Source organism: Dryobates pubescens, chromosome 9 (genome assembly GCF_014839835.1).
Source record: "Dryobates pubescens isolate bDryPub1 chromosome 9, bDryPub1.pri, whole genome shotgun sequence".
Taxonomy (NCBI): Eukaryota; Metazoa; Chordata; class Aves; order Piciformes; family Picidae; genus Dryobates; species Dryobates pubescens.
The window spans coordinates 23,094,582-23,122,535 of record NC_071620.1 but is presented as its reverse complement, the minus strand read 5'-3'; the positions used below and the strand labels follow the sequence as shown (position 1 = coordinate 23,122,535).

The window sequence follows — 27,954 nt, the reverse complement described above, 5'->3', positions numbered from 1 at the left end:
ATTTTTTAAACATCAGAAGAACATAATGGTAATGAATAAAAGTGGTTGTCCTTCTGCACAAGATAATTGCAAGCTTTTTAAGTGGAAAGAGTCAATTTTAAGGAAATTATTAAAAACATAACAATATAGTATACAACATCAGATCAGGACAATGGTAGAAAAGATAAGCACGCTGTGAGAGACTGAAAAATTGAAAAGCTATTGACTGTCAGGTTTAGATGTGCAACATGATTCAGGAGTTGATTCATGCAATACCATTGATGGTATTACACTGCTATGTTAACTGCTTACTTCTGTTAATATCGCTACATTAGTAGTTGATTCCCAAAATTCATGGATAACCAGATTTTATGTTCATTTTGACACTGCAGTGACAGAGATCTTTTTGGGTTTTATGAGAACTGATTCTGATTCTTTTTTTCCAAATCTTTTTTTTTTTTTTTCCTGTGTTGTAAAATCTTATATCCCTTATAAAAACAAGAGATCAAGATGAGTAAAATTTTAATTGGTAATAGCTGTGATAAATTGCTTGTATAGTCTTATGTAATTTTTATTACAATATTTAATTAGTTTTCATTGTTTAAAAAAAAAAGTTATTTCAAAATCAAGTAAGGTACTATTTTAACGTTTGCTTTAATGATGAAACATTGAGAAGTCATTATAGCTTAGTTTTATTTTTCTTTCTTATTGCTGTTTGTCTTCTACCAATACAGAAATTACAAGCTAGTCATCAAAAGGTTTTGGGAACTGCTGAAGTTCATAATTTTTTTGCTTAAGACAGGGTATAAAATTGCTTTTCAGATGTTTGGTCTAGTATATCTTTTCCTAGCGTATACTGGGGAGGGACAGGATTTTCCTTTCTAGCCGTTCACAAATGCAGGGTAGAGCACATGAATCCTGTTCAATTTTTTTGTAAAATATTATCACCTTATTAGAGCATACTGTGGAAACTGCAAACTAATGCATTCTGACTTGTTTATTTCTTTTATTCCTTAAGAATCATAGAATAATTTAGGTTGGAAAAGACCTTAAAGGTCACTGAGTCCAACTGTTAACTCAGCATAGCCAAGTCCATCATCACACGGACATCATCCACACATTTTATAAATACATCTAGGGATGGTGACTTTACTGCTTCCCTGGGCAGCCACTTCCAGTTCTTGACAACCCTTTTGGCAAGAGATTTTTCCTAATATCCAATCTAAACTTCCCTTGATGCAATTTAAAGCCATTTTCTCTTGTCTTATCACTTGTTACATGGGAGGAGAGACAAACACCCAACTTGTTAAAACCTCCCTTCAGGTAGCTGTAGAGAGTGAGGTCACACCTTAGCCTTGTTTTTCTCCTGTCTTTAATCACTCTCCTTTCAGAAAAAAAAAAAAAAAAAAAAAAAATCTGGCATTCCAATCTTCCTACAAAAGACCCACAAATAATTATTTTAATAAAGTCTAATGAAAAGTTATAATCAGAACCTTGATACAGGAATTAGCAGATACCCAGAATAAAGTGACCAAAAGCAAGCAAATAGCTTCATATCCTGGTACTTTACTTCTTGTGTAATGGGGTCATTTTAGCAGTTGCTGGTTACAAAGCATGGAATATGGAAGGATCAAAGCACCTTTATTTTATTTCTTTATGAAGTGGAACACGATGCAGTATTAATGACTTCTTCAGGTATATTAATGGGCCAGATTCTGCTGTCAGTCACACCTAATCAGCCATTCGCTATATATAACAGATGACAGAGCCTGAGCTTTTTATTCTGCCAGAAATGGAGGCTGGACACCGTGGACTTCTTGGTCACCTTGTAGTACCACTTGCGGAATAGGCTTTCAAGTTCGTCAGCGTTCCTGCAGCAATCCAACTCCTCGACATGGGGGACGCGTCTGTGTGGGACAGAATCGTGAGGAAAGGTGAGTTATCTTTATTTCTGCTGTCTGTTTTTTCTGCTCAGCTGTATTCCACAGGACATTTTCTCCTTTAGTTGCCATACTTTTCTCTTTTCTTTTGCTCTCTCTGTAACTCCACTGGTGCACAGTAGTAGTATCTCATTAGCAAGGCTGTGGGTCCACAGTGGTCTCTTAATTTTTCAGTCAGCTGCACCCCTCCAAGCCAACTGAGTGGTGTTCATAGTGACAGAGAACTGTGCTAAAGCAAAGTGCTCATGTCCCCTGAGACCCTGAAAATTTATTCTCCTTGAAAACTGGTTGCATTATCTTTGAATTATAACTCACTAAACCTCAAGACCTGGAATTCAGAGCAAAATATAGTAAGGTCACAATGCTGTGTTACTGATGCTACAAGCTCAGATTTTTGTGTCTTAAGTGAATTAAGCACCTCTATAAGGGTTTTGTTTTATATTCAATGAATGCAATACACCTTGAAATATTTCTTATTTTAGTAAATCTTTAGTGTTTTAAAACATTTGTTTGTATATATATTAACCCTTGAGCAGGTCAGCTCCAATTTTGATTTAATCATCTATTGCTTTGGCACCAGAATGGGTATTTTGCCGGTAGCTCAGAATGTATAGTTCAGGCCTCTTGATAATATTTTATGTGTGTCCTTTATGTCTTTAGTTTCTAAATTGTGTGTTAGGAATTTTAAAGGGAATTAATGTATTTTTTTAAAATCAATCTACAATCTATTCAGATAAAATACAACTCTGAGATGCATTATGTGTTTCCTCAGGCATGCCAAAAAGCTAGATAGCAGAAAACTGGTGGTGGTGTAAGAATTTGGAGAATTTGCAGTACTGTAGTCATCTGTTCCAAGAAATGTATGCAGATACTTTTCCTCTCAATATACACTTACAGCTTACTTCAGTGTTTCTGTATAAATGATTTATTATCCTATATTGCTGCTGTATGCAAGTAAGATTCAGTAACCTTTATGATGAGTTTCACTGAGGGATTTAATTAAACACCAACTCTGGCATTTCTTTAAATGAAGAGATTCCATTGAAGGGAAGTTGCATCACTCATTTCTGTATTGATAAATCATCAGGGACTTGGCCTTTCTAAATGTAAAGGATCAGTATCACACAAGTGTGAACACTTCTTGCTGTTTTAGAGACATGAATATTTACCATTTCACAGCAGAGAAGGGAATTTTGTTACTTTGCAAAATGCATTCTGAAAATAGGTTGCCCAACCAAAAGGCTATCACCACCAAACATAGATTACATCTGCTGTTACATATACAGCATGAATAACAGTCCCAGCATAAATAACTATTACTGGTTTTCTGGAACTGAGAAGTCAGTCCAGGGCAAGATCGAATAAGAATGAATATAGAAGAAAAGAGTTTAGTTTGGACGGACTTCTTGATGATAGACTATGAATGTTAATAATAATTTTCTTCTTAGTTTAACATGGAATAAAAATTCAATAAGGAGTTTCAGAGAAATACAGAAAGATGTCAGAATTAGTTCCTTAACTATAGGAGAAAACGTCCAAGACAATGGAGGCACTAAAAAAGAAGTTAAAAACCAAAAGTGTTTTGAACTAACAGCAGTGTAGAAGGATGTGTGCTGATACTTTCAAAGCTGTTTTAAAAAATACTTTTAAAATTCAAGGTGGGGAATGTTATGAAATTCTATCATATAATTTGTAAAGCAGCTAGTAAAATGAGGCATTGGTTATTTGCCAGGATTTTTGTCAGTGTCAGTCCAACTACTCGGATAAATATTTTCAGAGCACTAAAGAACAGAGTCCTGGGAAACTTGCCAGCCATGGCCCATCCTACCATTCCTAGCAAGCCTAGAGATTGTGGCAAGAGTCAGCCAAGTGTCTAGAATATAGGTGATAATCAAGGCAATGAGATAGGGCAGAGTTCCAGCTGGGAAGCCATGCGACAGGTAATGATTAGGTTCAGGTTCAGTGGTCACCAGTCAGGCCTATGGCAACAACAGGCCTAAGGCCAGAAGCCAGTCCATATACTCAGGTCTGGACCAAGGGACTCTATGGTGGGCCAGGTATAAGGTCTAATATTTCTTCCAACAGCACAGCTCAGACAGGGTTTGAAGGTCCCTGGCAGAGTTCCTGGGACCATGGGTGTGGATAGAGGTCCAGACTGAGGGTGTTTGGGGCCCCTAGGGCCTTAGGAGTGTCCTCAGGGCTCTAACAGCTTGTAGAGAGTGTTGAGCAGTGAAGGCGAGGGAGTACTAATATTCACAGTCATCCTAATAAACTGCTTCACTCCAGAATCACTCAAGTTATATATGCACCAAATGGAAACAGTTCCTTTGAGAATTAGACCCAGTACATTTAGACAGGCTGATCAAATATTCGGTGTATTCCAGTAATTCCTAAGAAATATTTATTTTAGGTTTGTATTCACAGTAACAATAAGCAGCTCAGGTTTTCTCAGGGTTTGGCTAGGAGAGGGGTAATTTTCTTCTCACAAGAAGTTGGGAGTGGCCACACTCAGCCAGCCATCTGATTCAGCCAGTAGGGTATTCCATAGCATTCATGCCCACTATATAATGGGAGGGTTGGCACAGACAGTCATGGCAATTGTCTTGTCTGGCACGGCAGGTTTTGTTGCAGGCAGCCAAAGTGTCAGCAAGTGTTGATTGAGTGCATTGTGTTATATATTACTGATTTTGTACATTACTTCTTTACTATTGCTGTTATTTCTGTTTTTCATTGTTCTTTGCATTGGTCTATTGAACTCTCCTTATCTTAAGCAGTGGGGTTTTACATTTTTGTTCCCAGATTTCTCCTTCTCATCCTACCAAGGGTGGGGGCGGATTTGTGCGAGCAGACACGTGGGACTGAGCTGTGGCTGAGCCTAAAATGACAGATGCTTATAAAGAGCCTAACATTTTACTTTAATGTCCCAGCTCATATGTAAAATGAATATATGGGTACTCTTAGTGAAAATTAGAATTTTTTGGTTTACGTATTTTGTGCACTTGTCTTCATAAAAGTGCATATTCATGTCAACTTCACATGTTCAGAGCCACAAATATGGGATTCAGTTTCCACAGTCCACATTCTGCTGAATTTTGAAACAGCTTTTCAAGATAGCAGAAGTTAGTGCATAAATTTATAGAAAGGAAACACTGAAAAATCAGTGTATAGTTACAGATACAAATGTGTATGCAGTTTGAGAACACTTGTTCATGTATCAAGAGCTAAATGTTTGTGTAGGTTACATTTGTTTTACTTTAAGAAAGCCATTATCCTAACATAGCTAATGTGTCAGGCAGCTGTGTGCTTGCTGGATGTTTCCTTGAAATCTGGGCAGTATTTGGAAATTTAAAGTGTTCTAGATAGGTTACGTTTTTGCATTCTCTACTGCTAAAGGGGTGGGGGGAGGTGGAACACAGTTGAGAGAGCAGGAAAACATACTACAAAGCAAATTTGCTTTGTAGAATCAGGTCAAAAGTGCAACTGATGTTCATTTAGACAAAATGTGAAGAGGGAGTAAATAGTATTTTAATAAACTTTGTCAATCAGATAAAACAATTTCATAGTTAAGACTCCAGATGGAAGTCATCCTGATTAATTCCTTAAGGGCTTAAACAATTCTAGGTTTTCCTGTGAGAAAAATTTTCACCAAGGCTGCTGGAAAACTCTCTAGGTTTTATTTTATAGATTTCATAGTATCTTGTCTTGATCTTTCCACTGAGAGAAAATGTTTGTCCCCTCCTTTTTGTGGAAGATGCTGTGGATATGGGCTCATCAAGTCCAGTGGTCTGCCTCCTGTCTATGCAGGAATGGGGGACATTAGAATGGGAATCCCTTATCTTTTAGTATATAGGTGGGAAAAAAAGGCAAGAAAAAAAGCATGACAAATCAGAAGTAGAAAATTAATTGGTTGCAGATGAGGAGTTTGTGTCCCATATTAATTTTGCACATCTAAGAATTAATGGGATTTTACAAACTGTGTACTCATTTGATTAAATAAATGGCGATAGGACATCGATGTTTTATTTGGTACACATTATCAAATGATCACAGAGACAATCACAAACAGCCATATAAATGACTGCGTGTTGGAATGAGTGTGTGCAGCTGTTGGAGGTTTTGGGGGAAAATATCCTGGCACAGAACATTGCTGTGCATCTTCAGTGATTTTATAATGTGAACTGTGAATTGCAAATATTGAAGATGCAGGAGGAGACAAAGGTAGTTTCTGTGTAAACTACTGTGGAAAAACATTTACCCAAATCAAGACACTGAGGAATTCTGAGATAGCAGAGTCAGAAATATTGAGGATTTGGGATGTTTTTTATCACTTTAATGATAAACAACAGGTGAAGTCAATGCAAGCTGTTAATATTTTCCTTAATTATACAGAAACACAAAACTGAATGTCAGTCCCTTATTTACCTTACTCCCAAGCTTTTAAATTCTAATGGAATTCTCAGATCTAGGGACAAATTCTGAATCATTGTCTCCAGCATATATGGTAAACCTATTGTTGTATATAACATACACAAAGAACATTCATTTTGCACACAATTTCTGAATGTGCAGATTCCTTCAGCATGAAGAATTAGAGCTTGGGGATCTTGAGGATTTTTGCAAAAAATATGTGGTTATGCTTGTTGAAAGTGACAACAATTCATAGTGTCATTTGTCTTTTGATACAAAATGAGTTTATGAAGTATTAGAGGCAGTGTTCATTGAAGGAAAGTGCAAAGTGAGGGAAACTTATTACAAGGGCAAGAAGGGAGTGGGTTTTGGATAACTGTTGTAAAAAAAATGATTAACTATTGGAACAGACTGATTTGTTTGTTCAGGACAGTCAGTAATTGGAACAAGAGCCACCCAGCCACATCTGTAAAATGTTAAGAACACTCCTTCTGGGTCATCTGTTTTTTCAGAGTATCTGCTGTGGCTTTGCTTTATCTGAGTTAACAGCTTGGTCCCTTTAAAAGCCCCAGTCACACTTACTGGTGGCCCAGATCCTTTGGACCCATGTAGAGGGTCCTTATTAAGCCGGATATGCTGTGGCTAGAGTTACTGGATGGCATGCTCAAAAAATCAGGAATCTTAATTTTTTTCACAAAACAATGAAAAATTTCACCCCTAACATATCTGAATGCCTTGTTACAATAATGACAGCTCAGTAGAAAAATAATCCTTCTTCCCTCAAGAACCTAGTAGGCCTCTCAGTCAATTTGTAGTCCACTGGGAAATGCTTCAAAGATTATGATAGCTAAAAACACTCTTTAAAAGATAAAGTAATAGCTTTATGAAAATAATACAGTTCTTTATGCCTAGAATCAATTTTTAGCTTTTATTTTACCCATAAAATTCGAGACACTGTGAAAGCAAATAGCAAGTTTAGGTCTCTGAAGAGTAGAGAGATGGATCCTAATCAATGCTTAGATGAAGAGAGATAAAAGGCTGCCTGCTAAATGATTGCCTCCCATTTGGTTGACTCCTGCTCCAGATGTGTAGTCAGAACTGTACTTAGTACAGTAGTTGTCAGCTGTGTACAACAGCATGGCATATCACATGGATTATATAAAGACCAAATAAAGCAAACTAATGCTTTGCCCGTGCTATTATGGCCTAAAAAAGTGAATCTCAAATGTTTAAACACTGTGTAGTGTGCCAACTGTTAGCTCAGTGCTTTATTAATGGAGTGTGACCTTATGTATATTTCCCTGTGCAAATGTCTAACTCAATATTGCAAATGAGGGACTTATGAGGGAAGTCTTCTCTGGTACTAAGTAGATTCTTTGTCTTCTTTTTTGCCTCTTCTCACAGGTACTGCAATGAGCATTTGTTGTGCCCCCCTCATGTGTTTTGGACAGGCTGGGGTCCGTGGGAGCGCTGCACTGCTCAGTGTGGTGGAGGGATCCAGGCACGACGTAGGACATGTGAAAATGGTCCTGACTGTCCTGGCTGCAGCGTGGTAAGCAATCTTCTGCTTTCTCTTCAGCAAATATCCATGGCCATATGCCATGGATAGCCCTATGTCCATAGGGCATCTGTGTATGTTTGTATCGTCTACCTCTAACAAAGCACCAGAGTGTCTGTCTCTGTGTTGCTCATGTGAATACATGGAACCACCAGGAAGTGCCAAAGTAATCTTGAGCAATGATACTGATCTTAGGATGGCAGAAGTGATTCCTGGATACCCAATTTTTGATGACAAATGGGAAAAAATACAGTAGCTTTTTCTTATATCTAACAAATGTAGAAGTAGGTTTCATGTGATGGGAACATCAGAATGGGATTTTGCTTTCTTGAAGGTAAAGAAATGGTTTTAAAATACAGAAAAGTACATTCAGAGACTGGACATTAGGAAGAAGTTCTTTACTGTGAGGGTGGTGGAATACTGGAACAGGTTTCCCAGGGAGGTGGTGGATGCCCCATCTATGTAGACTTTCAAGGTCAGGCTTGATGGGTCTCTCTCTGAGCAACCCGATGGAGTTGGGAATGTCCTTGCTTACTGCAGGCAGGCTGAACTAGATGACCAACCCAGTGCATTCTGTGATTCTGTTATTCTGTTCTATGATACAGAGTTAAATATGGGTGAAGAAGACTAAAGTAGTGAAGACATGCAAAGAGCATGGTGATGTGTTCACTGCAGTAGGCTGTGGACATAATTTTGGTATGAGTATTCCTGAGTAATAACACTGTCAAAGCTAGAGAAAAGAATATAAGCAAGAAAATTAGAAGCTGAAGCAAAGTCTTAGCAAGTGTAAGTAAAGAGAACCACAGAACATTAGCGTTTGGAAGGGTCCTCCAGAGATCATCGAGTCCAACCCGCTGCCAAAGATGAACCTTGGGGTGCTGTTTCATGGTAATTTGAATTGTAGAGGTTGTGTGGAAAGCATAGCCTGAGTGAAAATTTAAGTGGCCAAAACCACAGAAGACAGATTTGGCTGCTGGCCTTAATCTCCCTAGTGACCAAGAATGAGCACAACTCAAAAGAATAATGGATTTGGTTTAAGCCATATTGTACTTAATGGCCAGGCCTAATTTTACACACTGAGAAAGATGTATTCAATTTTGTTGGAGAATATTAATAGAAAGAAGAAAAATACTTTCTTTTATTTTTTCTCCCCATGTATTAAACCAATTTTTACATGCCTTCATTTCAGAGCGCTTAATTATGAGATTTGTCATTATCTGTAGTCTATTTGTTAGACTGGCAGTAATTCAATATTAAAGAAAATATAATTACAGTATCACAGTATCACTAAGGTTGGAAGAGACCTCAAAGATCATCGAGTCCAACCTGTCACCACAGACCTCATGACTAAACCATGGCACCAAGTGCCACGTCCAATCCCCTCTTGAACACCTCCAGGGATGGTGACTCCACCACCTCCCTGGGCAGCCCATTCCAATGTCAAATGACTCACTCGGTGAAGAACTTTCTCCTCACCTTGAGCCTAAACTTCCCCTGGTGCAGCTTGAGACTGTGTCCCCTTGTTCTGGTGCTGGTTGCCTGGGAGAAGAGACCAACCCCTTCCTGGCTACAACCACCTTTCAGGTAGTTGTAGAGAGCAATGAGGTCACCCCTGAGCCTCCTCTTTTCCAGGATAAACAATCCCAGCTCCCTCAGCCTCTCCTCATTGATTACCTTTTTCTAATTTTGAGGGTTTGTGCCTTTTTTCCAGGATTTGTTCTCTTTTCAACAATTATTCTGGTCATAGAATTGCATTTTCCATAGACAAAACATACAACAGGTTTGTTCTTGTGTTTAACAATTGACCTAATGCATTAGAATTGTACCAAATTTTCCAAAATATTTGTTTCCTCCTGATGGTACACAAAAAAAGAAAACATATGGTCTAGATCTATTGATAAACTTTCCTGACTACCACAGGAAAAAAACCCCAAACTTTTGCATGGACTGAAGTGAAAAATACATAAATACTCTTTCAGGAAGCTCCATGAGGAAAGTAGGACAATTTTGATTGCAAAAAGCTGAGCTGAGATTAATGTTACTTGGGTTTGTAATTTATTACTGGTTTTAGCTCATTGTCTGTGCTGTGTCACAAAATAGTTACCAGTTCAGCTGCGGAAATGTGGCTTTTTTCATTAATTAGAAAATTACTGTGTTGATGTTTCTTTGGAGTACATAGTTGTCTTGCTAGTACTTAGGCACTAATGGAAACCAACCTAAGGTAGAAATCCTCTATAAGCCCAGGTGTTCTTGCATGATAAAGGACTTGGGTATGAAGTCTGTGTTTTGTTTAAATTTTAGTGAATTTGAACTTGTTAGTTAGCTGTCTTAAGGCAGAAGTTTTGCAACCATAGTAAGACCTTGTCAACAAATGTACCTGGAGAAGTAAGCACTTTATTTCTTCTCATAGCTTGTTTTATTAATGGAGGAAGGAGGAATCCATTATATTTTTATGCATTCTTGTAATTGCTGAATGGATGAAATATTTGCATTAATAAAATCCTTAAGAAGGAGGAGTAGGAATATCGCAACCTGTTTATTCACGAGAGGTTCTTTTGCCTCAACCAAGTTCTGGTTTTATCATTGTGAGTATGTAACCTTCAAAACAACTAGAATTATGATTTTTTTATCACAATGAGTAAAGGAGAAATGATTGCGCCTTATTGTTGCTAATTTTCCATTTTACTGGTTGTAGTGATAGTAAGTGCAGTTGGTGAAAGATATTTACTGAATTTAATTTGTTTATAAAACCTTTTGGATCATCGCTTTAATCTGAAAGAAGACTTTCCCTCCAGGTTTCTTGTTTGCCTTCAGTGAAGATGAACTCTAGGAAACTTTTACCACTACTGAATGTCATGAATTGCCATGGGCCTTCTGTATAGCTGTATAGATCAGAGCCCGTGGCCTGTTAAGACTTGCGCTCATAAAAGTTGGAAAGAAAAATATGTAGACAGAGGACTGGAGAATGTATTATTTAAGAAGATAATAACTCTGTTAGTCTTCATTTCATTTGAAGTGAAAAGTAATTTTTGACACATTGGAATTGTAGGGTGGACTAAATGCTGTCTTGGGACCCCTTTCAACTCTGCTGCTTTTGTTTTTAGAACCTTTTTTCAATGGGAATTTGAGAAAGAAAAACAACAATTGTTTTTATAAGGCTTAAGAGAAAAAGTCTTACATCTCGGTTGCCAGCAGTATCAGGGGACCAGATTTTATGTCATAGAACCATCTAACATTCTTGTTTTCAGTCCGCCACCAAGTTGTGAGACTGCATATAGTCAGTCCTAAACTATTTAGAAGTTCTTGTTTTGAAGTTTTTAACATATTCATGGCTGTTGTCTTTGTCTACTTAATGATTTATACTGTATAAATTTTACTGTGGTGGTTTGGCCCTGGCTGAGGGCCAAATGCCCACCAAAGCCACTCTATCACTCCCCCTTCTTAGATGGACAGAGGAGAGGGGAAAATATAACAAAAGCCAGTAATAAGGTAGAAACAATTTAATAATGCTAAGCACAGGTAAAGAGCAAAGGCCATGCACAGAAGCAAAAGCAAAGAGGTATTATTCTCTACTTCCCATCAGCAGATGATCTTTGGTCCCAGGAAGGGCTCTACACATAGCAGTTGCTCTGAAGGACAGACACCATAGACAAATATCCCCCCCACTTCCTTCTTTCACTTAGTTCTTATATCTGAGCTGATACCATATGGCATGGAATACCACTTTGGCCAGTTTGGGTCAGCTGGTTTGGCTGTGTCCCCTCCCAAGATCTTGCCCACCCCTCAGCATACTCTTGGGCTGGGGAAATGTTGGAAAAGCACAGCTCAGCAGTAGCCAAAACACTGGTGTGTTATCAACACCCAGCTGCAGCACTGCAAAGCATAGCACTAGAAAGATGCTTTGAGGAGAATTAACTCCAGCTCAGCCAAACCAAATACAACTGAGCATTTGTCCTTCCTTTAGACTGGTGATACTGCTCGTATTCTGGAATATCGCAGCAGGTGGCTGCTGCCTGCGTTTTGCTTTTTATATGTTTCTTATCATTTGATTCTTTGTCTATACTATAGCAGAAATCAACTAAGCCACTTGGATATCAGGACACAGTAGAGTATTTCCTGCAATTACTGTAAACTTGGAATCTTATAATAGTGAGAATAATAATAATAAATTGTTTGATGTGTACAAGTATTCCAAAGAGAGAAAAACATGATGGTATTTTAAAGATGCGTCTCTTGCTGAAGTGCATTCGATACATGAAAATAGATATCCAGAGACTTAGGACTGAAAGCATTTACTCTGAATATAGCAAGCATAAATTGTTATGATATAGGAGTATTAGACCACAGAGACTCATAAAGGTGAAAATGATGAAGCTTGGAATCAAAATATGGTATCATAAGGGCCTGCAAAGTCTTCATCTTAATCAAAGTTTGTAGAGAATGCTTGCAATCATCTAATAAGAGATAGGACCATCACAGCCAGATTTAAGAGCAGATAAAATATGGTAATAGGAAGCGTAAGTGGATCACAAAACAGGTATTAGTCTCATGTATTCAGGTGACACATGCAGTGGAGAAGGAACTGTGGAATTCTATGGACTGTGCTAATATGACTCAAAGGACAAATATCTTTAGATTTTATAGCATACTCAGATAAGTTGTACATTTGCTTCAGAAAATGCTTCTTTTCCCCTGAGAAACATAATCTCAGTTGAATTTGCCTCAGGCCAGTAATAAAAAAATAACTTTTTAAAAAGAATTACTGCTAGAATAAGAAATCTGGTTTTAGGCTTAGGTTGGATGACATATTTTATGTATTTTTTTTTTCTGCATTCTCATCTCAGTTATACTAGCGTGGAATGGAAGACTGGTAATGTGCGTATGCTTTCTGTATACCCAAACCAAGCATGGTGTGTTTTGCTCTTTGGATTATGATTTTTTTTTTTTAATTAAAAAAAGGGAAAAAAAAAGGAATTTTGATTGTTTCTTAGAAATCATTTCTAATGTTGCATTGATCTTTTTTAATATTATTTTTTCAGTGTTCTGGAAGTGTGCTTAGGAGGAAGAACTATCTGTCTTCTAAAGTTTCTGTTATGATACAGGATGTAAAAGAAGTCTTGGGAAAACGAATGTTAGAAATGTTTTCTTCTATTAAGTCCTTAAAAGGAACTTGAAGATGGGAAGTTTTCAGAAGTACTTTGTCCATCAAAAAGAGCAGAGTCTGCCTTTAAAATAATTACCATCTCACAAAGCAAACTCCAAATGCCTAGTCTAGAAAAAAAAAGGACAGGAAAAGAACATTGATACTATAAATATATATTTGTTTATGATTACTTTTAAAGTTTCCATTAGACCTCTGAGAGCTAAAATAAAATAATGCATCCTCTATACCATCCTCTAAATCAGAAAACATACCTCACAAGCTTGAGGTAATACAAATTTGGTTGTTTTTTTAATGACATTTGCCTGCTTCATTTTCATTTCCTTTTCCAGTCTTTTAATTTTAACAAGTTGCATGAAAAACAGTGGCCCATCAGGGGACAAAATCCTACATTAGTTCCCACCACCAGAGACAGAGTTGCAGCTTAGTTCCATATTTGGTACAGGTGGCATCAGCTGCTGCACATCTTAGCACACATGTGGTTTGTGACCAGCCACTGCATATCTTAATTTTAGCAGTTGGACTGCTAAGTCCTACTGGCAGAGATATGGAAAAGGAAATGAGAGAAGCAAAAATTTAAAAAGCTTTCAATATAAACTTACAGGAAGTAGGGCTTCATTAGTTCCAGTGCTTATGCACCTACTTACTTAGTATGCGTAGTATGGCTTTATTCAATGCTTAAGTAATATTTCCATAAAATCAGAACTGATATAACCAGGAAGAATTGGGGAAAAAAATCCAACCAACCAAACAATTGCAGACTCAGAGTCATTTTGTGGCAACTGAATTGTATTTTGAGGCAATTTTAGCCAAAAAAAAAAGTAAAACATGTAATACCCAGTGTTGCTACCACTATCTTCTCTGGGGAGAAACTTTCTTCCTATTCTCCATCTAGCAGTAATGGCAGTAGGATACACTGGATGGTTGTCTAGTAGCCCATGTATCATTTTCTGTACTAAGAGTCCTGTACTTTTCTGTCTTAGGGTTCTGGCTCAGCCCAGTAAGGGTCCTATCTTACATTGCAACCAGTCTTACGTGCCAAAAAGAAGATAATGAATCAGATAAAAACTATGTAGGCAATTTTACATATGCCAAATAATCTTTCTTGAAAGGACTCTTGAAAGCACCTGGTTAAAACTCAAACTATGACATTCATTTATAGTAATTAATACAGTACAGGAAAGCACCAGTTTATGAACAGTAAATGTGATAGAGTTATACAGACCTCTATTTTGGAAGGAAGAAGAAAGAACAAGGTAATCTTTGTTGTGGAGTACTATAAAGACTAGAGCTCTATTTAGTATGTTGGTTTAGCTTGTTTTTAGAACAACAACAACAAAAAAGAATAACCAGCTTTATTTCCAAATTGAAGGAAAAGAAAAATTTGATGCAGATGGAGACAGGCTGTTCCACCTGACCTCTGATTTTTAAACTGCTGAACAACTTTGGGTAAAAAAGTAATTCAGATCTAAATGGAAAGTGGAATACAATCCCTTGAGATATTGCACTTCATAATTTTCTGGTGTTGTTTTTCAAGAAGATAACAGAAGTTTCTGACAATCAAAACTAAGCAGCTTCAAAGTATGTGTATTAAATTCGTGATAGGGTGTTATGAAAAAAAAATAATTAAAGTGATATACTAATGGAACAACTTATTCTTGGTGCTGTCATTAGGCATATCAAGGACAAGAGGGTCATTAGGAGCAATCAGCATGGTTTTACCAAGGGGAAGTCATGTTTGAACAGCCTGATATCCTTTTATGAGGACATAACCAAGTGGATAGATGATGGCAAAGCAGTGGATGTGGTTTGTCTTGATTTCAGTAAAGAAAGCTGGTGTGGGATTTTTTTAGGGTGTTGGATAGTGATAGGACTAGGGGGAATGGATCTAATCTAGATGAGGGTAGATTTAGATAAGACATTAGAAAGAAGTTCTTCACCACAAGGTTTATGAGACAGTGGAACAGGTTGCCCAGGGAGGTGGTAGAAGCCCCGTCCCTGGATGTTTTTGAGGCCAGGCTGGATGTTGCTCTGGGCAGCCTGATCTAGTGGAGGGTGCCCCTGCCCATGGCAGGGGGGTTGGAACTGGATGATCCTTGGGGTCCCTACCAACCCTGACAATTCTATGATTCTGTGATTTTATGTCATCTCCCACAGCATCCTTGCAGCTAAACTGAGGCGATGTGGTCTGGATGATCAGGTAGTGAGGTGGATTGAGAACTGGTTGAAGGAAAGAAGTCAGAAAGTTGTGGTTAATAGGACAGAGTCTAGTTGGAGGCCTGTATCTAGTGGAGTCCCTCAGGGTTGGTACTGCGACCGGTACTATTGAATATATTCATCAATGACCTGGGTGAGGGCACACAGTGCACAATAAGCAAGTTTGATGATGACACAAAACTGGGTGGAATGTCTGACACACCTGAAGGCTGTGCTGCCATTCAGTGAGACACATGCTGCAGAGCTGGGCAGGGAGAAATTTAATGAAATTCAGTAAGGGCAAGTATAGAGTCTTGTACCTGGGAAAGAACAACCCCATGCTGGGGACTGACCTGTTAGAGACCAGTGATGGGGAAAGGGACCTGGGGGTCCTAGTGGATAGAAGGTTGACCATGAGCCAGCAATGTACTCTTGTAGCCAAGAAGGCCAATGCCATTCTGGGGTGTATTAGAAGTGGTGTGGTTAGTAGCTCGAGAAAGGTTCTCCTCCCCCTCTATTCTGCCCTTGTGAGGCCACATCTCAAATATTGTGTCCAGTTCTGGACCCCTCAGTTCAAGAAGGACAGGGAACTTCTTGGAAGAGTCTATCTAGCACAGAGCCACAAAAATGATGAAGGGAGTGGAACATCTTCCTTATGAGAAGAGATAGATGGAGCTAGGCCTCTTTAGCTTGGAGGAGAGGAGACTAAGGGGTGACCTCATTAATGTTTATAAATATGTAAAGGGTGAGTGCCAAGAGGATGGAGTCAGGCTCTGCTTGCTGATGCCCAATGACAGGATAGGGGGCAACAGGTAGAAGTTAAGGCATAGGAATTTCCATGTAAACATGAGGAAAAATTTTTTCACTGTGAGGGTGATGAAACACTGGAACAGGCTGCCAGAGGGGTTATGGAGTCTCCGTCTCTGGAGGTACTCAAAACCCACTAGGATGCATTCCTGTGTGATCTGCTCTAGGTGATCCTGCTCTGGCAGGGGCATTGAACTAGATGATCTTTTGAAATCCCTTCCAATCTCTAATATTCTATGATTCAGTGGTACTAGCAAGAATGTGTAGGAGTTATAAGATGGATAAAAGTAACTGAACATAGCAACAGGTTGACCTGGAAAGGGAAAGATCAGGTTATTGGGAGTTTATTCTTGATTTCCTAAAGGAATGACTGTAGACAGATCATTTTGTCAGACCAATTTGGATTACATTTGCTGGTATACTGAAGCTGTGGGGTGTCATCAATACAAAGGTTGATTTACATGTCATATAGGAGGCATTACATGTCTTTGAGGGATGAAGTAATAGAGAAGTGAGTAGTATCATAATTGCCAAGTTGTGAACTTAACTTAAAATTAACAGAAAAAACTCCTACTCTCACTTTGAAGCACAGTGAAGAACAAGAAGGGAGAATGACTCTGATGTCTGAGGTGTTCATGGTATAGCTATAAGCTAGGAAAGTAATGCATCAGTGGAAAATCTACATTCAATTTTTAGCATGTAACATGGACCAGCAGCATATTCCCAACAGAGACAAAAAGGTAGAGATTCATATAAACATGCCTCAGAAGGGATGACTATAACAGTCTAGACTGAAGCTAAGTGAAGTTACACTTTCTATTTCACATGTTGCAAGTAATGTGATACCTTCACCACTGCTGTTATCTTCAAAATGGAGATTATTTTGAAGCTGAATTTATCTGACAGCATTGGATCAATGACTGAAGTCATGGAAACTCATCATTATAATTTCATCTGTAAATTTTCAGTCTTTTCCATTCAAAGATACATCTTTGTAAGTATCCAAACCCCTTAATTTTACTCTGGGCGGTTCAATAGCAACCTTAAGTCATTGTGCAATAGCAATCAAAAGGAGTGCATGAAGCATGACATTGAAAATGACTGCAGAAATATTATATAGCTGTTACATAAAGTCATTCTGTAGCAAATCTTACTGTTTTTAAAGGATATGGCAATTGGTGGAAATGAGCTGAGTGGCCCAAAGAAAGACAAAAATTAAGATTCAGATAAATCACAGTAGGTAGGGTTGCAGTATATGAAAGGGCTAATGTATAATTTAATGATAGGTTTAGAGTGGAAATACAGGGATTTCTGTGCATGCTGTAATATACTGTATTTTAATGAAATAAAATAAAGTTGCTTAGGGGAATTAATTTAAATCCAGGGCATTGTTAATTGATGTAATTTCTTGCAAGAAATTTAAGTATTAAAAGAGTCTCACACAACTAACATTGTGCAAGATACCAGGATGAACTAGAATTAGACCCCAAAAATTTGCATTTTAGGTAGTTTAGTAAATAATGTTTAAAGTTTAAAATATTTTTCTGACTATTAAGTCATATGGGGAGCCGTGCTTTGGGAATTCCTCTTATTTCTGTGCTGACTTTTGACAATAACCAGGGACAACATATATAGTCTAGAGCAGCATTTCCAGTGTTCCTCCTCCTGTGAGTGTTGAATCAGCTTAGGACAAATTGTGCCTCTGATTTATTTTGTTCCGTTTAGGTTCAGCTGTCTGTATTTAAAATGCTACAGTGCAAACAGTAGTTTGGTTTACACATTTTAAACCAAAAAGTGTGCTTACATGTCGACCTGATGGTTAACACAAAATTGAATTTTGTTTCAGTATTCTTCACTTTCATAGAATCATAGAATGGCTTAGGTTGGAAGGGACCTTAGAGATCCTTTACTCCAACCTCCCTGCAATCCGCAGGGATGCCTCTCAACTGACCTCAGTGAACTAAGAGATAGATGAAGCCTGAATAAGTAATATGCTCTGATGCTGTTATAGCTTCACGACTGAGTAACTGTTGAAGCGTGTAAGACTGATATATTAGCTGAGCTAATTGGCAGCTGTCCTTAGCCATCTGAGTGCAATTAAATGGAACGCCATATAAATTAATTGTATTTAGCTGTCAGCTTTTGTTTTCACTTAGTCTCAGAGCATCATAGTAATTTTTAATTTATTTAGACTGTGGTAGGATTTTTCTTTTTCTTAAAATTAGTGTCAAGTAGGCCTATTCTTACCCAGGTTATGGCAGGTTATAGCATCATAAAAAAAAATAATATTTCTGCACTAATACCACAGCCACTAAAAAAAAGGCATTAACTTAATTCAAAACCTTTGACATTCGTCTTGAACAAACATATCCACAAGTCATAGAAAAGGCAAACACATGTTTTGGTTGTGTTTATTCATAACTGATTTTGTTCTTCACGATGTGACTCAGTCTATTGCAGCATTTTGAAATAATAGATCTGAATACTCCTTTGGATGGGATTGTATTCTTCATGTCTGAAAATACAAGCTCATGCAAACACTGAGCTCATGTAGCAGCATACACAGTGATTTCTCCTTGCAGCTCAAAGGGCAGCATGTAGTTCCATTGTCCCATCAGGACCCCTTAAGGTACTTGAAAACAGCATCACATAGCATATTTCTTTATTTCCAGAAAAATGCATCTTAAAGTAAAATGACTAATCTTAAGGATTCTAGAAAGAGGTTTTTTTCTAGAAAGGTAAATTAACGCGATGATCTTGAAGGTCTCTTCCAACCTGGTTTATTCTATGTATTCTATGTATGTATTCTATGTAATTTGAAATCATAAAAATATGTCTTTCAGCTTACATTATGGAAAATCTTAACTTTGTTTCTCCTAAAAAAATCTCAGTGAAGCATTTACTCTTCTGTGAAAATAAAGGGGATGGTTTATCTTTCATTTGAAATTGGTGAAGCCCCTGTGCAGGCTGGGGTTGGTCCATAAATAAGTCAGCCCCAAAATGCATTTCTTGCTTTGCTTTGTCAGTCAGATTCTAGATGAAGAAAAACAGCTGTAGACTATACCTTTATTTTTCAGCTATCTGATTCAGAAGAAGGACAGACTCATTTTGATCTGTCTGGGCTTTGAATCAATCTCCAGAAGGACAACTGGAAATGAAACAGTAGAATCATAGGATCTTTGAGGCTGGAAAACCTTGAGTCCAGCTATTAACCTAGCACAATCAAGTCCACTGCTAAACCATGTCCCCAAACACCACATCTATATGTCTCTTAAATACCTCCAGGATGATTCAACCACTTCCCTGAGGAGCCTGTTCCAATGCTTGACAACCCTTTCAGTGAATTTTTTCCTAATGTGCAAATTAAACCTCCCCTGTCATGACTTGAGGCTGTTTCTTCTCATCCTGTCACTTGCATCCTGTGAGAAGAGGTGGACACCCATCTCACTGCTAATCTTCTTTCAGGTAGTTGTAGAAAGTAAGGAGGTCTTCCCCAGCCTCCTTTTCTCCAGGCTAAATAATGTCAGTTCCCTCTGCTGTTCCTCAGAAGACTTGTTCTCTAGACCCTTCACTAACTTTGGTGCCCTTTTCTGGACTCACTACAGCACCTCAGTGTCTTTCTTGTAGTGAGGGCCCCAAAAATTGAGCACAGTATTCAAGGTACTGCCTCACCAGTGCTGAGTACAAGATGATGAGGACATACTCCCTACTCCTGCTAACCACATTATTCCTGATACAGGCCAGGATGCTTCTGAACATCTTAGCCACCTGGGAACAATGCTGTCCCATATTCATCTGGCTGTCGGCTAACACCCTGCAATCCATTTCTACCAGGCAGCTTTCCAGCTACTCTTCAAGCCTGCAGCATTGCATGGGGTTGTTGTGATTCAAGTGCAGGACCCCATTTCATGATTGCTGTTCCCAAGATGGTCTCCAACTGTCACATCACCCACAAGTCCTCTTCTGTTCACAAACAGCAGCTCCAGCCTCCTTCGTTTCCCCACCAGCAGTGTCTGGAAGTTACCCTCCACACACTCCAGGAATCTTTAGGACTGCTCCCTGTGTGCTCTAGTGTATTTCCAGCAAACATCTGGTAAATTGAAGTTTCCCATGAGAATAAGGGCAAGCAGTTGTCTGCCTCTTCATTCTGGTTGGGTGGTCTGTAACAGACTTGTACCATAATGTCTGGCTTGCTGGCCTTCCCCCTGATTTTTACCCTAAAACACTCAACCTGCTTGTCACCATCATTAATTTCTAGGCATTCATAATGGAGTCTAATATACAGGCCCACATCTCTGCTTCTCTTTCCCTGCCTGTCCTTTCTGAAGAGTTCGTTGATATTCAATGCAACACTCCCATTGTGAGAGTCATCCTACCAGGTTTCCATAGAGTTCACATATAACTCACTTTGTAAATTCCCTAAGTTTACTATTAAAAAGCGAATGTATGTGTTCTATCCCTTACTGAAAGGCAGATACATAATCCCATTCACATATTGAAGCATTTGTATTAAATAGCTTGGCAGCATGAATATTTTGCTAAAGAGGTTTTAAAGTATTTGAAAGAAAGAATTAATACCAGTGCATGTAATCTTCTGAAATGGAAAGCAAAAGGGAATACTGGAGACACAGTGAAATCTAGCATAAGCAATTTGATATGAAGTATGAAAATGATCCCTTACACAGAATGGTATAAAAAAAAAAGTGAATTATGGATTATAGGAATTAATCCATCAAACACTTTGCTGGGGCCCATATAAATGTAATTTTGGGAAAAAAATAGAGTGCAGTCTAATTTGGTGTCTTTAGTTAGGGAAATATTTGCACTTTTTTTTTTTACAATTATTGGTATTTTATTTACTGATTAGCTTCCTAAGTAAAACTGAAGAAGCATAACAATATCAGATGCCCTAACTATAAAGTCAAATCTGACTTTCCATAGCCATCTCAAAATGTCATGAAAAACTAACTTACATTGCCTTATATTTCATAAGAAGAACAATACATATGAACACAATCTCCTGTGTTGTGTGAGGCAGGCAGGCTGAAATGTAGATAAGAGGAAAAATAGAATCATTAAAGTGCAAGATTTTTTAAAAAGTAATTGTCTTTGCTGAAGTCATGGAAGGTTTTTGCCTACAACAGACAAATAGAGATGAGTATGAACTATTACTATTTTGCCTTTGATAAGGTAAACACCCTTGATTATTCAGAGGAAATTTATTGAAGTGTTTAGTTCATAGAACTGCATTCTGCCTGCAGTGCCAGCCTGATACAGAGCATCTACTTACCTATATACACTATATGATTACACTTTGTCTTTTCCTCTGCATACCCCTTCAGACTGCTTTCCTGATAGTAAGCAGCATTTTGTATATTGCAGTAATTCCTGTGCTGCTGAATATGTTTAATCACACCAATCCCAGCACAGACCATGTTGGACATCTTCTATTGCGAAAACTGACCATTTATTTCTCTCTTCCATTTCCCGTCTTTTAAGCAGTTAATTATCTGTGAAAGCATAATTGCTTTTCTTGTAGCTTGTGGCTGCAAGTTTGCTTAAATGACTTCAAGAGACATTGTGAAGTGTCTTTTTGAGTTGAAAGTAAACAGTATCAACTTATCTCCTGTATCCATGTTTGTTGACTCATTTAGAAACTTAGGTTTGTGACTTCCTTTTGCAAAAAAGCAGGGTGTATAATTTTGTTCTCCAGTAGGTCATATTTGTTCATGTGTCCACTAATTTCATGCTTTATCATGATTGTCCCTGATTTCCCAATTCAGATGCTGTGCTTCTTGTTGTATAGTCCCTCTGAACTAACTGAAGTATTACTAAAAATAGTGTCTCATTTACCATCTTCCAGGTCTTAGATAGGAATGTAATTTTAAGCAAGAAGCTGTGTGCCAGTAGTATCAGTTTACTTGTTTCTGTTTCCTTAGTTATATTACTTGAAGACAATTTCTGTCTGTTGTTCTGTAATGTCTTAAACTAACACAGCCTGCTATGGACTAAATGCTTCTTAAACTAACACAGCCTGCTATGCTTCTTGTATGCCTGTGTAACACATTTGGCTTATAGACTCACTCTGTAGCAACCTTTCTGTCTGGTGTACTTGAAATAGGATGGAGTTTTAACTTTTATACCTTTTGAATTCCTCTCTGAATTCTTTTCTGGCCTCTTTTATTGTATTTTTACATTTAATATGCCAGATTTGAAGATTCTTTCCATTCATTTTCCATTTCTACACAACTTTAGATTTTTGAAGAGGGGCTTCATACTTTTAATGACTTTCCTCTCCCTACTGTTTAGTTCTATTCCTGAGATTTCTTGATTGATAGTGAGCATTTGTACCTCTAATACAGTGCACATGATGAGCTTCTCTCCTATAGCATTGCCGCTTCATAACCCTGATTCAGGTTCCTCATCAGTAGTAGTAATGAACTCAGCTATCTTTGTTCTTTTGCATATCAGAAGAGAGGTCAGGGACCTTTCTCTTGAGTGGAATCACCTCTGCAGAGTGCAGAAAGCAGCAAAGAAAATTCTGTGCTTCTCTGGAAAAAAAAACAACCAAACAAAAAAACCACCAAAAACCAATAACCAATAAACCAGTTGGCCAAGATATAATAATTTTTGTCACTGCATTCATATTTCTTAACCTTATGCACATAAACCACGAACCTAGTCTGCTTAGTCAACAGTAAAGGTTGAACTCAGGGGATTTTTTGTAACCGCTGAACTGTTGGGTAATAGATGTGTTCCACTTTAAAACCCCCAAACATTCCCTCACTCACACTTGTACCATGATAATCTTATGGTGGCTACATCAGGTCAGGCAAGAGGACTCAAAGGAGAAGATACTCTATTTCATTTCTGTAATTCTTCAAAATCATGTTATGCTTCATGTGGAGCCACAAATTGACACACAAAGTGGTTTTAGTGCTTGATTGTCACTGCTAAAATAGGACCTCATCCAAAAGGCATTTAGTCTTCTTATGATTTCAGGGGCACCTGGATCAGTCTCAGGCTTTTTGTCATTCTGATTATCTTTTTAAAATGATAAGGACTTGCTCATAAATGGATTCCTAACAATCAAAAAATTGGTTAACTCTGCCATCAGAGATATTTTTCAAATGAATCAGTTGCAAGGAGCTTTGGTTTGTTGGTTAGTTTAATTGTTGTTTCAAGAGTCTTTTTCTACACCATTCAGTGAGTATAGCCACAGTTCTTTTTCAAATCTAGCTTAGTACTGTAAAATTGTCACATACCAAGATCCAGAAAATAAAAGGGGGGGGGGGAACAACAACAACAAAAAAAAGTCCTGCAAAGCTTTAAAGCTGCCCTGTTCTCGTAGTGAAATACCATCAAAGGTTGTGGGAGTATGAACAGTCCCTGATGAATTCACTTCCCAACTCTGTAAATGCACAAAATCAAGTACTCACTCATTGGAATAAGGAATGTGATTGAAAAAATAAAAAGCTCCAAACCCCACAGCTGGACCACATATGCCAACAGGCATGACTTTGATGCTTCACAGATGATTTTGAATACAAAGCTGTTCCAGTTGATTTCTTCCCTACATTTTCCTTGGAAAAATGTCATGTGTGCTGTGGTTGGCTTGTTGGGCTTTTTTAAGTGGTGAATGGATTATACACATTCATAAAGAAAGGGTTTCCAGAAGTGGATGCATACTTGATTCCATTAATTAAAGTTAGCAAACCATATGTCTGTATATTTTTAAGTGTGCAGTACAAACAAATATAGTTTTCAAGGCTTTTCTAGATGTGACTTTTGAAAGGTAATTGAAGAAGTGGTACAGTTTTGCTTACATAGGAAACTCTTGAAGATTTAACTCTTCTGAGTGTATACTATGTTAGAAGACTTTTTTAGCCTCAGAAAAGAAGATAGGCCTTTAAGGACCACCTCTAAAACTTTACAATTTAAATCTAACAGTGGAGGCTAACTTTCAGTTAGTGTTGAAGTTACAGTGAGTATGCACCTATATATAGGTTTATCTGTGGCATATTTGTTGTTGTAAACCAATGTTTTCTATTTCAGTGCACTCAGTATATACATGATGGGTGAGAACATTGTGAACTTTTAGTAAAAATAAGGAGTACAGTGATATGAGAGTGAAAAACACACCTGTGTTCTGGGGAGCCCTTAATCTATGTTTATCTGGCTGCCTGCCTGCAATAAAGGATACTGAAGGAGAAAGTCAGCAAACTGATAGCAAAATGTTTTAAATGAATCTTTTTAGCTTGGTTCAATCTGTGGTCAGGCTTCTCTTTGGAGAATACTCATTCCTCTAAGTTTCCTGAAAGTCAGTTTGTTGTGGAGGGGTTATTTAGAGAAACAATGAATTTACTATTTCATTTAGTGGCTTAACTCATGGTATCATTCTCATTTCTCTTACTTTCAATAGTACCAATCATTACACAAGCTCAGGATTGTTTCATTCATTAAAAGCAGCAAAGCATGAATGACTTTGATGAATTACTGCCAATAAAATTTGCATTTCAGTCACCGTAAGTCCTATACAGTCCCAACTATAATTGAAAATATTGCACAACAGGCCTTTTAATCACTATATTGGCAGTGTTCCAGGTTATGCAGGCAGATTAGACAAATGACAGCATTAGAAAACATAAAGGTTTATCTTAAATAGCTTATTTAATGACAATGCTATTATTTTCAGATTGGGAAACAAGGAGTAATAACTGTAATGCCTATTGTACTGGAAAAGCACCTTCCTGACTTTCTGCATTGTGATGTCCCTATTTCCTTCCCCTTAAACTGTGTCTAGGAGAGAAATATGCACATTGAAGGATTTAAAGTACTGTAATTAAAGTTACAATATTCCAGATTTAAAGAAAAAAATTGTCAACATATTTTTTTTTAATTCAGATAATTTTTGAAATGGCTTTAAAATTAATCTGGGAATATGTATTGGTGAGGGAGAAGGAAATTAAAAAGCTGACTTTGATGAATCCAGTTTTACTTATAACAATACATTCTAGAGCTTCATAGCTTGGTACTTTGCTACCATCACATTTAGAATCATGGAATCAATAAGGTTGGAAAAGACCTCAAAGATCATCAAGTCCAACCTGTCACCCAAGACCTCATGACTACTAAACCATGGCTTCAAGTGCCACGTCCAAACCTTTTTTGAACACCTCCAGGGACAGTGACTCCACCACCTCCCTGGGAAGCCCATTCCAATGGCCAACAACTCTTTCTGTGAAGAACTTTCTCCTCACCTCAAGCCTAAACATCCCCTGGTGCAGTTTGAGATTGTGTTCTCTTGTTCTGGTGCTGGTTGCCTGGGAGAAGAGACCAACCCCCACCTGTCTACAACCTCCCTTCAGGTAGTTGTAGAGAGCAATAAGGTCTCCCCTGAGCCTCTTCTCCATGCTAAACAATCCCAGCACCCTCAGCCTCTCCTCATTTAGTTCCTGAACTGAGGAAACTAGAGCAGAATTGTGTTGGAATTTATGCTGCTGTTCTCTTCTTCCCACTACCCAAAATGTTTGACTTCCTGGGCAATATTTTGTTTGTAAAAATCATTACATGTTAGGTCTTCACAGCCTAGCAAATGAGGCAAATGATTTCACCCTTTAAAAAAAAAAATGAAAAAAAAAATAAATAGATGAAACAGGAAGCTATTTTTCACTCACTGCTAATGAACCTGTTGATAGGATTGTACTGAGAAGTGCTAGAGAGGAATTTGCTGTCCCTCACCTGCTAATATAAAGGTTAAAGGCTGGCTGCCTACAGATGAGATTCAGACCTCAATTTTATTCCTTACTTTAGGATTTATAATATTCCCTTTGACTTGGTGTTAATGAGTATTCCCATCTGCCATTTTCTTCATTCCAGTATTAAAATCTCAGACTGGGTTTGACTGCTCTCTGAAAATGGTATGAAAATCAAAGCTGGAAGCCCTGTGGAAAAACAAAATAAAGAAACAAAAAAATTAAAATGCCAGTCTCTGCCTTGCAATAACTCCTAGACCTTTATGAAAGCCTCCAAATACTCAGAAACAAATTTTAAACCTTTTGAGTAGTTCTCTTTGGATTTGTCGTAGGTCACCATTCTAAAGAGTTTTCTATTTTACAGTACTGTCTGCATTCTCTCTATTAGATGTGTATAATTACAGTATAATTGCAGCCAGGGGGGCCAAGATGTTCATAGGTCTCTGCTGATAGCGCATGATAACAAAGACAGCTTAAATATGGAGGACAGTTTCATTACAGAGAAAAAGCCAAGAGGTCAGGATAATAGTCACTAGATCTTCCTGATGGTTCTTCCAAAGGGCATCTTTAAATCTCTGAACTAAACATTGGTTGTCTCTTATATGGAGACTTAAGACTTTTTTTTAAATATCATTCTGAATAGATTCATTTGAAAATAAAAGAAAATCATCTACAAAGTCTTTTCTGCATTGTTCTGAACAGAAGAATGCACTACAGTTCTTTTTCTCCAGTGAGCTGAAAAGAATGCTTTGCATTTCTTCGTTCTGTATTTGGGGTCCTTCTACATCTCTTTAAAATTATCTATGACACTGGTATTCACTACTTGAAGCACCTCCATAAAGAACAGACATCAAACAGAAAACTAAGCAATATCATTATCAGTTCAGGTTCATTATATTATTAATGCACAGAATTATTAATACTTTTCTCAAGCTTAATTTTTCCCTCTCACCTCCCCACCCCTTAGCATAAATATCATTTATGAATTTGGGATGCTTTCAAGAAATGTTTAGATTTAGCTCTCTGTCCATGTATATTTTGATCCAAGACATAAGCGTGTAGGACTCTCAAGATTTATTTTGTCTAACAATGTCAGGAGTTTTGTTTCACATTTTCTCATTTAATCTCACATTCTGAATTTAAAGGTAGTGGTGGTATATTAGTTCAATATAACTTCATTTACAATGACAAAGCCTTCATCACTATAATGGCAAAGAATCATAATTATTATTGAGATTTAAAGAAATTATGAAGTTGCAAAGTCAAGCATTCCCAATACATGCTGTAACAACAATAACAGAATTAAATTTGCCCATGCAAATTTTAAAATACCCTTAACTATGCAGTAATGGATGAGAATTTGTTTTGCAATCAAGTTAATGAATAGATTGTTTGGACTTCCACCAATTTATTAACACCCATAATCCTGCTACATGGGAAAACAATAAGCCTTTCGTGCAAAGCCAAAGATTTAGCCTAATTAAAGCCTTAATGATTATAAGTCGTAACAGGCTTATCAAATAGTTTAAACTGCATGTAGGTAATATAAATGTACAAGCTTCATAGTCTCCCCTTTCCTCTGATGTAAGGCTTGTGCTCCTACTATCCCTATATGTGTGAAGTTGTAGTTTCAGTCTGAGGGGCAGGGGGGAGGTTTGCAGCTGGTGAGTATCCTAAGTCCTGGGCCAGAACTATGACACTAATGTTGGTCATTTCTTTCTGATTATCACTTTCTGTGGTTAGGATCTTTTTAATATTTGCTAACAGGCCCTACATCTTGCTTATTATTCATTGTGCTCCAAGTCCATACTGCCAAGTCCATACTGTTTTACATATGTTGGATGCTAGTTCTCTGTTCTCTTTGCTACCCTTAAGGCTTCGTAAGAGTCACTTGACTTACCTTGCTCCCGAGGTTGCATTCCTGTGATGACCAGTAATCGGCCATCAGTGAGTTGTTTGTGGCCCCTGGCTTCAGCTGCTGTCCTCCATGGGCTCTTTCAAAGCGTCTGATACTCCACTATGCCGTGTTTCATTAAAAGGGTCTAATAGGTCATTGTATTTGCAATAACTACATTACAAATGCCTGTCAGTTACAGAATATATATTGCTATAGACATCACATCAGGCAATTTTACAGAGCTGGTGAAAAGC

General features: G+C 37.7%; 1 protein-coding gene across 1 annotated transcript in view; it reads left to right on the top strand.

Moving 5' to 3' along the window:
• SEMA5A (semaphorin 5A) overlaps window positions 1-27,954 on the top strand; it is a 213,407-nt gene that overhangs the window by 149,075 nt on the left and 36,378 nt on the right. Inside the window, exons 14-15 of the mRNA XM_009899419.2 lie at window positions 1,770-1,913; window positions 7,731-7,878. Of these exons, the coding sequence (XP_009897721.1) occupies window positions 1,770-1,913; window positions 7,731-7,878 (292 nt within the window). The remainder of the gene's footprint in view (window positions 1-1,769; window positions 1,914-7,730; window positions 7,879-27,954) is intronic.